The sequence below is a fragment of the Acomys minous genome (genome assembly GCF_964271855.1).
Source record: "Acomys minous genome assembly, chromosome: 5".
NCBI lineage: Eukaryota > Metazoa > Chordata > Mammalia > Rodentia > Muridae > Acomys > Acomys minous.
The window spans coordinates 105133574-105146254 of NC_140494.1; the positions used below are offsets into that span (position 1 = coordinate 105133574).

The 12681-nt window shown below is 51.3% G+C and overlaps 1 protein-coding gene and 1 pseudogene across 5 annotated transcripts in view; one reads left to right on the top strand and one right to left on the bottom strand.

Annotated features, from left to right (window-relative positions):
* The first annotated feature begins 246 nt into the window (after positions 1–246).
* Positions 247–12681, top strand: part of TMPRSS13 (transmembrane serine protease 13) — a 30806-nt gene continuing 18371 nt past the window's right edge. For 2 of the 4 annotated variants that reach the window (XM_084783946.1, XM_084783947.1), the window contains exons 1-3: positions 249–408; positions 10472–10623; positions 11802–11906. In XM_084783946.1, coding sequence (XP_084640072.1) covers positions 10473–10623; positions 11802–11906 — 256 coding nt within the window. In that variant the 5' untranslated portion in view covers positions 249–408; position 10472. Of the gene's footprint in view, positions 409–10471; positions 10752–11801; positions 11907–12681 lie in introns of all 4 variants that reach the window. The other 2 variants (XM_084783944.1, XM_084783945.1) reach the window with 2 other exon arrangements.
* LOC311597455 (small ribosomal subunit protein uS17-like) lies at positions 3937–4457 on the bottom strand (annotated as a pseudogene). Its single transcript has one exon. The product of its transcript is annotated as a small ribosomal subunit protein uS17-like (transcript).

Here is a 12681-nt window from a genome sequence, read left to right on the forward strand (position 1 = left end):
GAGACAGAGCCATTCCTGGAGGGTTCAGATGCACGCATCTTAAGGGCTGCTCATGGTCCCTAAGTCTGTCTGGAACCCTCTGGGAGGGGAGGTGAAGAGGACCCCACACAGAGAGGCTCCACATAAGCTCCCGTGGTGGCAGTTTCAAGAGCCCAGGTATTAGCTGAGTAACTGGGATGGCCTGGCATGGGGCTGAAGGACAGGTCTGGCAAGTTCTAGGTTGTTTATAGCCGAGTTACCTCACATCCGAGCAACTTCCCCGCCCCATCTGTGGGGGCCGGCCCTCAGCCCTCAGCCTCTTTTTCCCCACATGTTGGGGGACCCAGGAGCCAACATGGATCTTACCCTTGGTATCAGCTGAGCCTGGAAGACGCATCCTCTTACACCATGGACAGAGGCAGCCACCCGGTGAGTTGCTCCGACACCTCCCAGACTCTTTCAGGCCGAGGAGCAAGGACAGGCTGGAGACAGGCTGGGCGCTGCCAAGGCCTGCCCTGGGTTTAGGGGAAATACAATGCCTCGGCTAGCTGGAAGCTGCCTGAGATCCAGAACTCTCAGCCTTCTTTCATCTTAGTCCCTAGAAGGAGATCTTAGGAGGAGAAACCAATAAAGTATGAGGTCTCGCTACTAGGCACCCCTGGGCTGTGTGGCTGAGGCCTGGACAGGGCTGTGGCATCTCTGCTGCTATGTGGTTGGCTTTGTTGCTTGAGGATCTTATTTAATCTAAATTACTTTTTGCTGGCTTGAGAACCAAGATTATTTTAATTCATCTTCAGGGAATATTTCCTAAGTAGACTTCTAAACCTTCCTAGTAAGACGCGATTTTTTTTTTAATGTACATCTAAGATTTTCATCTACCCTAGGTCATTTACTAGAGACTTAATGTACACAGGAAGTGCTTTTATAAGTCTAACCACAGTGTCCTCTGCTACATCTCAGGCTTCTTTCTTCTGCTGCTTTTAGGGGTGCTAGAGAGAAATGGGGCTGTCCCGGGTAAAGAAGGATCATGCACACACACACCAGGTATCCACAAAGCTTTGTTCAGTGTGCCTTTTTTTCCTTAACTTCTCTTTAGGTCCCGTTTCCCCCCTTATTTCTACATTTGGGGGGGTTATTCTATTGTTATTGTGGAATCTGAGGCTCTAGAAAGTCTAACAAGCCCTAGGCTTGAAGAAACTCAACCCATCCCATGCTCTCTGCTCCTGCTAGCTTGTGGTCCATGCTGAACCGGGGTATGATCCTGCTGAGGGCCCTGTCATCTCTCCCACTATTCCAGACTCCTCTCGGCTCTTCTCCCCATGCCCTCTGCTCTGCTTTTTTTTTTTTTTTTTTTTTTTTTTTTTGGCTCACGTCTTCATGGTCAGAGGAAAGGGGTTACACAGGCAGGGATGGTAGTTTGTAGAAAGCATGGGGCACCACAGTCACAGCCATGGTGGTCTTCCTTGGGAATGCGCTAGTCCCCCAGATCCAAAGAAGACAATTGAGCTATCTAAATGGTGGTGGCTTCGTGTTGGGGAACGGTGGTGACTTCATGTTGGTGGTGGGCAGAGAGCTTGCCCCTTCCCTGGAATGAAGTTACAGAGGTGACATCCATTTGGGGAATTTATCCGCCCCACCCCCCTCCAGAGTTAGGCTCCAGTGTGGAAGGTGGCTGGAGGGACATGCCATGGCCAAACGGATGAGTTAAGTGTCAGAGGTCTGGTAGGTCCTGTGAGCACTGTGGAGGGTCTAAGCATTTCTTGGAATGAGCGAGCTGAGCCATCCCATTATTCAAGGGTCATAAAGGTGCCTTCTTATTCCAGGTGAACCCCTAGACAGTGAGTCAGGGTAGAGCAAGGAGCTTATAGCTGTCCCCTAATCTGGTCCACAGCGGATTGCTTTTCTTTTTTTCTTCTTCATTTTCGGTTTTTTAAAGAAAGGGTTTATCTACATAGCCCAGACTGTCCTGGAATTTGTTTTGTAGGCCAGGCTGGCCTCAAACTCAAAATTATTTCCTGCTTCTGCCTCCCAAGTGCTGGGACTAAAGGCATTTGCCACTACTGCTTGACCACCTGGCTCAGATTTCTTAAGATTAAACAAGAGTGGGCAGTCCCTTTAGCTTCCTGTCCCTTGGTGTCTCCATCTGTAAAATGGAGCACCTGTCCCAAGGCATTTACCACTACCACCTGGCCACCTGGCTCAGATTTCTTAAGATTAAATAAGAGTGGGATGGAGAAGTCAGGTGTGGTGGTGTACAAAATTCTAACACCACGAAGGCAGAAACAGGTGGATCTTTGTGATTTTGGAGCCAGCCTGGTCTACATAGGCAGTTCCAGGACAGCCATGACTATATAGTGAGACCCTGTCTCAAAAAAAAAAAAAAAAAAAAAAAAAAAAAAAAAAAAAGACAAGACACTAGAGGTTAATTAAATGTTGAGCTTCCCCTGTGAGGGCTCAACGGCAGAGAGATGCTTTGTTCTTCCCACAAAGAGAGGAAGTGGTGTGGGTTGGAGCTGTTGGCATTCTCGCAGGACATGCTGGACCTTCAGAAGGCTCTTAAAAAGGAGTGGAGAAGGCACCCTGCTTTTTTGTATTCAAAAGGAAAATAGAGCTGGCTGAGGTGGGTAGCACCTTCCTGCTACCCAAGCTGTGCTGGAGGTGGAGGCAGGAGGATGGAGAGTTAGTCCCAGGCCAGCCTGGACTAGATAGCAAGACCACGATTGGAAAAGAACCCAAGGAAGAGCCACTTGGTATGGTAGGCAGAAGTGACAGGACCCAGTCACTTTAGCTTCCTGTCCCTTGGTGTCTTCATCTGTAAAATGGAATACCTGTCTCAAGGAGTCTCAACGTCTTCTGTGTGTTAAAGCTCCTTTACAGTGTCATCTGATATACCATAGATTGCAGATACGGTCCAGTCTTGACGTGTGGCTTTCTTGTCGCCTTCTCTATATTGAGTCCAGTGCTGGCTCCCCTGAACTGGGACAGACTGTTCTCCTCTGTCTCCCCACCTGCCAGAGAAGAGGGTTGGACAAATGGCCCCCGAGATCCCTTTCTGTTTCCCTGGCAGTTGCGGGAATGATGCAAATTGGATCGTAACTGTGTCCCACTGGGTGTAGGTGCTGTTCTTGCCAAATGTGAAGACCTTGTGCTTCTGCCAAGTGGGCCACGCTTTTCAGTGCTTGGGGAGGTGTAGTGCCTTCTAAGAGGACTGAGGTCAGCCCATTGATCTAGCAACGGTCCTTTGGAGAACAGTCTTATGCTGCGAGTTCCTGCATGCAGCTAGCTGTATGTGAGGACATGTGAGGCACAGCGTGAGCCAACACGCATACCCTCCCCAGGAGGCTTCTCAGCTTCTCAGGTTCCCAAGATTGCAGACCAGTACACCCAGGACCCCTTGTCATCCCACAGCCCCAAACTGGAGGCACCTCCAACAGCTTGCCTTTGTCCTGTAGGGCCACACCCCTCACCTGGAACATCTGTTTCATGCTGTCACTGGCGCTGATCAGCATGCACCTGGCACACCCCACCGAGCCTCATTCTGTCTCGTCCCCTGTGACTTAGTGTGAATACGTGGGAGTGCATGTCGGGCTCCGTGCTGGGTGGGAAGGCTGGCTGATGTAACAATGGCCACTTAGCTTAAGTGTTTTGTTTTGGCAACACAGCTTCCTCCTGGGCCAGCAACAATGCGGGTGGACTGTACACTGGCAGCTGGACAGGTGGGAAAACACCACAGAGGCCTTGGAGGCCCTAGGTAGGTGAAGGCTTCTCCACTGGGGACAGCCCAAAGCACCCACTGGGTCCTAGTGCTATACTGTCACTACACCTGCATCTGCAGACAGGACAGGCTTAGCAGGGAAACAAAGTCAGGAAATACCCTGATGCACTCAGTATTTAGTTGTTTTTTTTTTTAAGTTGGAAAATAACTTTATTTGTTCCGAGGAGCAGGCCAGAGTCCCCTTAGAACTTCTGAAACTGCTTCCTGGTGCCAGCAGCCTTGGTGACCTTGAGCACATTGAATCAAACAGACTTGCATAGGGGCCTGCACTCTCCCAAGATGACAGTGTCGCTGATCTGTACATCCCTGAAACAGAGGACAGGTGCACAAGCATGTTCTTGTGGTACATCTCAAAGAGATTGTAGTCCCAGCCAATGACAACGGTCCTCTGCGTCTTCATCCTGGTCACGACACCAGACAGGATCTGACCTCGGATGGAGATGTTACCAGTGAAGGGGCGTTTCTTGTCTATGTAGGTGCCCTTGATGGCCTCCATGGGCGTCTTGAAGCCTAGACAGATGTTTTTTGTAGTACCAAGGGAGTTTTTCCTTGCCGGTTTCTCCCAGCAAAACATGCTTCTTGTTTTGAAAGACTGTAGGCTGCTTTTGGTAAGCACACTCTGTCTGAATGTCTGCCATCTTCCCGGCAGCCTGAGAAAAAGAGAGCTAGGCCAACTCCTGGGCTTCGTTACTCACTATGCAAGGTCTGGAGCGGAAGTCTAGATTTCATTTTTAATCTTAATGTAATGTATGAGTGTTGTGGGCTCTCTCTCTCTCTCTCTCTCTCTCTCTCTCTCTCTCTCTCTCTCTCTCTGTGTGTGTGTGTGTGTATGTGTACAGTGTTTATGTGGGAGTCAGAGGACAACCTTGAGTGTTGGTCCTTGCTTGAGACAGTCTCATTTCTGCCGTTGCACACATACTTCAGGCTAACTGACCAACGTCCTTCCAGGGATTCTCCTGCCTCTGCCTCCCATCTCATCACAGGAGCACTGGGGGGGTTACAGATGTGTACCACTATGTTTGGCTTTCCGTGGATTCTTGGGATTTGAACTCAGATCTTCATGCCTTCATGGCAATACTTTTGCCCCATGAGCCATCTCCCCGGGCCCACACACCGTATTCTCTAAAGTCGTTGGTGAATGAGTGAATGAATGAATGAATGAATGAATGAGCCATCAAGGGAACCGTGAGGTGTGATCTAGTGGATGCTTCTGGTTTCTTTCATGCATCAAGGCATCCTAAGCTAAAGAAACTGGGATGCTCACCCAAGGCAGTCATTTTCAAGTCCTTGAAGCAGCTGCTTCTTTTATTCAAATGAAATTTCGGAGCGAGGCCGTTGCATGAGAACATGTGAATCTCTGTCTGTGGTGAGTGAGAAAAGGGCTCAAGCCCCACCATAAAGGCCCGTGGCCGGGCCCCATGGTATCTCCCTGAGAACTTATAACTTATGGGGACCCCTGGAAATCAGCTGTCAATCCCTTCGTAGGCATGAAGGAGCTGAGAGCATGGCGGGGACATAACTGTCCCTTAACCCACACAGCTAGCTAAGAACAGAAGCTTCTGTGCTTCACGCAGAGTCTGCCGAGCAGGCTGGCGGGGGTTCCTGACTTCTGTGTATGTGTCCCGGGGAAGGCCAGCCGTGTGTTTGGGGAGGAGGCAATGGAGAACGGTCTGCATCTTGAGGGACCTTGTGTCTATGGAGTTCTCTAAAGGAAGAGAGTAGGGGAGACCCATGCCCTAAGGGGGCACAGTGAAACCTGGCTTCGTCTCAGGCCAGTCTGGTCCTCATGGGGGCGGGGTCAGAGCTCCCTCATCACAGCTTCCCCTTGTCCCTCCTCCCTCTCCCCAGTCTTCCATAGACAAGAACTTTCAGGCCTTGACAAAGGGAGCTCCCAGGCAGGACAAGGCGAGGCATATACTTATTCTTCTAGTACATGAAAGGCAGAGGCAGGAGGATTGTGAGTTCCAGGCCAGGTGGGGCTATATAGCAAAGTTCTCAAAAAAACCACAAAGAATGCTGGGCTCTGATTGTGGTCTAGCCCACACACCTCCTCCTTTGACAGTCCTTAGAACTCAGGGTTTCTGGGAAAGAGCAGTGCTCCAGAGCCTAAGTCTGGTCTTGCTCACTGCGGGGTGGTAGGAAGAAGGCTAGGGTGGGTACAGCATTAAGAAGCAGCATGAGAGTGGGACTGGATCTGTGGCTCTGCCACTGCCTCAAGCTGGCATCCTGGGTACATCCAGAGCCCCTCTGGACCTTGGCCAATTCATCCTGAAAGAAAGCGTAGATCAGTGGGGGCTTCAAGGTCCTTCTGTCCTAGTATATCCCCAGAGTGAGGACTTGGGAGTGGCCTTGGAAGTGGCCTTGGGAGGAAGATTCCACAGGCCTGTCTTTGATAATGGGCTGACACTGAAGTGGCCACTGGACATTTCCTGGGCCCAGCATGTAAAGCTTGTGTAGAGCTCTTTCTAGTGGTCTGCATGGTGCGGGGAAGCCAAGGGCTCAGCCTGCAGCGGCAGTTAGCTAACTGGCTGACCCCACAGGACATGCAGGGGAGGTCAGGGGCTGTTAGATAACTCCCACCCAACACCAAGAGAAATCACAAACGTGTTCCGTTCAATTGCGGGTGCAGAGTGCTTGTGTGGGAGCCAAAGGAGAGTGGGCACAGGATTAAAAATGGGGGCCTTGGGAGTCTTTATGTAGCCCCTTTTCTGCTATATAGGACTTTGGAAAAAGTGTGTGTGTGTGTGTGTGTGTGTGTGTGTGTGTGTGTGTGTGGTGCATGGATGTGCACGTGCAGCTATATGAGGACATGGAGGTCAGAGCAACATGTCCACTGTCTTTCATTATTGCTGTCTTCCTTATTGCTTTAAGACAAGGGCTCTCCTTGAACCAGAAGCTCACTGATCCTGTTAGTCTGTGACTGGAGAGCTCTAGAGATCAGAGTCTCAGTACTCCCAACACCAGGGGGACAGCCACACACAGCCATGTCCAGCTTTCTGCCCTCCTGTTCTCCCATGATGCACCAGAACCTCTAGAAAGTCCAACAAGCTGTGAACAATGCACCCAGAGCTTGTCAGGCACAAGCGGGAGCCTTGGCAGTGGCTGGTACGCAATTCATTTGATGGTCAACTGTTACTCTAGGGACCACGGGGCTGGGGTCAGAAGGAATGAATGGTAGCAGTAGGAAATGGCTCAAGTTATCCAGGTGCTGACTCTGTCCTAGACAGCTGTCCATGTGGCTTGAACAGCCTCTGGTCTGCAGGGGGCTGTGGGAAGGGCAGGGGCCTGAAAGGACTGGGTCATGGGTTCTTTTTGCGGGGATTGGGAGGCCTGAGTTTTTGGTCTCCTAGCTCTGCCTTAGTACCTAGGGACTTAGAGAAGTCTCCTCCCTTCCTGGAGCCCCATCTGTTGTCAGGGCGAGGTCATGTCTCCGTATGGGAGGATGACATAGCCGCAGTTGCTTTCCAAGGATGGAGGGGGAGGAAATGAGTTAGTGCCGTTGTAGGTTAGACATCAGGAAGCTGTTCCAGCTGGGTGGAGTGGCAGGCCGGGAGACGCACGAAGAGGGAGGCTGTGGGCTCTGGTATTGCCACGGTGCTCCCCAATGTCCTGTGAAGTCTGGGTCAAAGTTCAGAAGCTGCTCTCCTCGGGCCTCTGGCCTCCTCTTCCTTCCTGACATCCTCCTGGGACTCACACACGTTCTCCAAGTGGCATTTCTCATTCCGATTTTGGGATTCTAGGTCTCTCCTCTTGCACAGGTTTGCGGGGCCTACATTACCCAACTTTCACCCTGGCTCACGTAATAGCGTGCTGACGCTGTCAAGGCTGATGCTGAATGCCCTCCAACTCAGGGTCACCTGCTAGTTTTTCAGGGTTACCTAGTCTGGCTTCTACTGACTTTTCCCACCTCGCTGGCCAACTTCTTCTCTGTTCTCACTCTCTTCCTCACCCCGACTTCACACTCTCCTCGGTTTTAATGCCCTGGACTTTGCCGGGACCACCTCAGCCTTCCGTCCTCCAGACCTACTTCTGTCATTTCTTCCCTTTGGGATGAGGTGCGAGGATCACGGGATCACACCTGCAGATAGATCAGAACTCCAAGGTCATCTCTGGCTACACTAAGAGTTCAAGGCTAGCCTGAGCTATATGAGACCCTCTCTCAACGAGCAAGCAGACAAACAAACAAACGAAACTAAAGAGAGAGGCCAAGCATGACCATTCTTACCAGTTTTTTTTCCACCAAGACCCTTGTGAGCACCAGACTGAATAGCATGTGTGAAACTGAAGATGGTGAGCCCTGGAGAGACGAGGGACACCCTGGGGTCATTTGCGACATCACTGGTCACAAACTAGTTTAGCTAGAACCCAAGCCCTCTTCCTTAATTGACCTGGAAATTTGAAAATTGATCACCTTTTGATTATTAATTTCTTAAATGTGTATGTATAATATGGTATACTCGTATGGAGGCCAGAAGACAGCTTGCAGTATGTCAGTTAGCTCTACCGTGTGGGTTTCAGGAACTGAACTCTGGTTCTCAGGCGTGGCAGCAATCGCTATTACTCATTGATCTACTTCTTCAGCCCTCAGTTCCAATATCTGAGGGGTGGAGCTAACCATGACAACTAAAAAGAGCCAGTAGCAGATTGACATGGGACCAAGTAAGGCGCCTCATGGGCTATTATCTTCTTCAGAGCTTGACCCTCATGTACAGTCCAGGATTGTTCACATAGACCTCTGATCGTAGACGGAGGAGATGAGGTCGGCCCTGTTCGTACATGTAAAACAAGCTCTGACGGGCTCTTGATGACCTGCCCAAGAAAACCCGGTAGGGGATGGGCACAGCCCTACTCAAACAGACCGATTTCAAGCCAGGCGTTCTTAAAGAAACAAACAGACCCACTGCAGCAGCCGGCGTCTCCGCAGCCCTCACTGTGTACATGTGCTTTGCATGTCTCATCTATGACTACCGAGATACCAAGCAGGGTGATTACCCACATCTTGCAGATAAGGAAGCTGGTGTGGAAAGGGGTGAAGTCACTTGCTCATGTCACGCAGCTCAGTTCGGGCATAGTTGTAACCCTGACCAGCTGCAGTTCTGGGTCACAAGACTCCAACCGGGGGGGGGGGGCGGTGGGGGGGGGGTCAGGGATGCAGGGTGGGGGACAATAACCATAATTGACAATAAAAAGTACCACAAGGTCAAGTTCCCACCAAGAAGCCCCTGGGCCCCGCCTCAGCCCCCAAGTGGGGCTCTTGCCTTGCAGGGCCCCAGATCCCAGCTCTTTCGTCATGTTTCAAATGCACAGTGAGTGCCCTGTGCCTGTGTCCAGAAGATAGCACCAACAATTTCTCCTTCTGCCTCAGGGTGGGATCCTGCCTACACAGTTTTGGTAATCCAACTCTAAGAAAATGAGCTGCTAGAAATATTACTAGCTCTTGGGATGAGGTTAGGACCCCCACAAGGCTACAGACAGGAAGGTTGGTTGTAGATTCTAAAGTGTATTTTATTGTATCAAATCATAGGAATTTCCCCAGTACTGGGGATGATTTGAAGTGAATTTATAAGAATGGACACCAATAAGGGTTCTGTAATGCCAGATCCCTGCCAGGAGCCAAGACTCAGGCCACCACTGCTGGAAGGGTCACGTCACTGAGGCCCTTCCCTCTAAATGAAGTACCATAATTTGTGTTTTCTTCCAACACTCTTTTCTCCATACCCCATGGCTGTCGAACCACGCTCTCTTGATCCTGAGTACGGAAAAGACAGAGTCGAGGAAACCATTACTTAGTAGGTGGCTCCTGTATCCTGGGCCCTGGTGGGGACTTCCCTAATTAGAGCCAGACTATTTTATAAATGAACAAAAAGCTTAAGTGATTGGGTGCCTGGCTCCAGTCCTCTTGCTGTGAGAGGACAGGCCCAGGGTTGAGGCTGAGGGCTGCCTGACTGTCATCAAGTGCAGTCTCAGGTGAGGGACTCACTCAGGGGCAGAGTCGTTGCCCAGTGTGCCCAAAGCCAAGTTTGGGTAAGGGGTGTACTTCAATAATAGAGCATTTTCCTACCATACGCAGTGCCTGGGGGTCAACTCTCAGCACCTCTAAAACCAAATGTCTTGTCTAGTTTGACCTTCCTTGTCCCCACACCCCTCATAGGGGTCAGAGGTGAGCCTACTTGCTTTGGAAATCTGTTCTTCAGACAACACCCGCAAGAGGGTAGCCTCAGTGTCAGAACACCTGGAACAGCAGAAGCAGCTGCCTGAATGTCCCCAAACACATTCAGAGGCATCCCTGTGCAGCCAGAGGGAATAAGGGTACCCATGTGTACCCGCCTCTTCCACTGATGGGGCCCCAGTACCTCCCTATGGACAAGAATCTCTTGTCCCTGCCTTGAGCATGGTCAAAATCATCCTCAAATCCAACACGCAGGCCCCAATAAAACAAAGATGTGGCCAAACCGACTGCCTCGGATTCCTGGAGGAGAAGATTTAAGAAGTGTATTCTCTGTGTCCCACTCATAAGAGACAGTGATGCTGGTTGTGTCAGATGTTCTCAAGAGGAGAACTTTGAGCTGCACTGCTCAGGGCTTGTGTTGAATATATTCAAGCACAGGCCTTCCTCTGTCCCCTGCCACTTGCCCCAGAGTATTCATCTACCACTCACCACAGCTGGGACAGGCTGGCTGGGGGCAGGGACAAGACTGCTCTTCATTCTATTTGCAGAATGCTTCTCCAGCAAGGACACCTCCTCCACAGGCTTCCCCAGCCCGGGCATCTCCAGCAAGGACACCTCCTCCGCAGGCTTCCCCAGCCCGGGCATCTCCAGCTGGGGCATCTCCTTCCAGGTCATCATCGGGCAGGTCATCATCTGCCAGGTCAGCCTCCACGACATCCTCCCCAACGAGAGTGTACCTTGTTAGAGCAACACCAGTGGGGGCTGTCCCCATCCGGGTACCTCCTGCCAGGTCAGCACCAGCCACCAGGGCCACCAGGGAGAGCCCAGGTAAGGGGGCCATTCCAGGGAAGGCAGAGAACCAGGGCAGTATCTTTGGGCAGAGGGAAGCTCTCAGTGAGAACTCTGCTCCTCACGCCCCTGGGATAATGACATGGCGGACAGTCAGAGTGGAACACGGGGCGGGGCGGGGGAGGGGGGCAGGGATGACTGGAGGGGTGAGGGTAGAAAGGGACCATGATGTCACAGTGAAAACGTAGGCAAAAGGAGGAGCGGGGTAGGGGCCAGGAGCAAGGAGGCAGTGTGCTCACTGCTGAGCTCCAGAGCTGTCCAGGTGGAATGCTGGGGCTGCCCTGCTCCGGGTAGAACTCCGACTTCAAGAGCAAGGGCTTCTGTTTCCTTTGGCTGACCTGCATTTCTGCTGGGTCGTGCACGGTAGTGATCAGCATGCCCGCTCATACATAGAGGAAGAAGAATGAGAAGAACTCTGTCCACTCCAAGCTGCCAAACTTGTGGGGGTGGGGAGGGGTTCAAGTTCAGCAGTTCATCTGCCAGGAAGTCCAGGAGGCCAGTGGACCTCAAGGCTTGGCTCTACCCCTTGGGAAACTGTTTCCATTTACCCCAGGCCTTAGCTCATCCCTGTTGCCTCTCTCCCCTCCCCCAATATAGTCAGGCCTAGTTGCTACTTGACTATGAAGAAACACCTAAGGTTTGGGGACCATCCTAGCCTTTCCCTATCCAGGGTAGGAGAGGCACTTTGGTGGCATGGATCTTAGAATGAGAAATTGCATTTGAATCTCTGTCCTGCCAATCACTAGCTTAGTGACTTTGGCTAACTCCTTTCATTTCCACGAGCCTGTTTTCCAATCGACAGAATGTACCTAATAAGCTCAGGGGATGCTATGAGGATGAAGTGACAGACCGCATGCCTGGTGCCTGGCTTAGAGGAGGGTCCTGGAGGAGGGGCTCCATAAGAGGACTGTATGGGGGAGGGGCGGAGCTGTATCAGGACGCTCAGGAGCCAGTTTTGCTTCCTTCTTGGTCTTCCACCATGCCACACTCCTCCTCAGCAGCTTTCCTTCCCTACCACCCTGTTCTTAGGTCTCAGTTTGCCCAAGATCTCCTGGCAAGAGACCCAGAAACAGCTGCCACTCATCGGGTGTGTCATCCTTCTCATTAGCCTGGTGATCTCGCTCATCCTTCTCTGTGAGTCGAACAGAGGGGACAGGGTGGGTTTGGGTTGGCTCCATCGCAGAATGGAGTGGGGTCAGGCATGGAGTCATACCACAGGGATCTTGGATCCTGGGATATCAGGCTCCTTTGAGATGACTGGGGTAAGAGTGTGGGGTGTCGTGGGCTTCTGGGTTTGGGCCCATCAGTGCAGATGGATTCTGATGATACACTGGAACAATTACATTAACTAGTCTGGGCTCCGGTTCAGTCTCTTTGAATGGGATGCTGTTCATCCTTAACCATTCAATTCAGCACATACGTCATGACATCTTATTCCACTTTGCCCAGACCAGGAGGACTGTGTGAGAGCAGTGCACAGTTCTTGGCATAAAAATCTCACCCTGAAAACAAGCAGCTATCAATGAAAACCAACATTCCATAAAACAATGAACCCCCCCTACCCCACCCCCACCCCACCCCCACTCTCCTGCCGCTGAAGGTTGAAGGGCCATGTGTGCTGTCTGGATTCAGGCCCCTCATGTTGTCCTTTGGAAAAAAAAAAAAACCCAGGACATGTCCCAGGTGCTTTGATCAGGAATCCATCAGAAGCCAGCCCAGAGGGGAAGGTAGAAGGGAGCAAAGACGAACATGTATCATGTTGTTCTGTTCCAGGAAGGTCACTCACTCCCGAGAAAACGGAGCTAGAAGTAAGTCAGGCTGTGTGATCTCAACGTGACTGTGAGGAATAAGTGACAGAGGCACGGGTTAGGGTGCAGGCAATTTCAGATGAGATACGTAAGATCTCCTA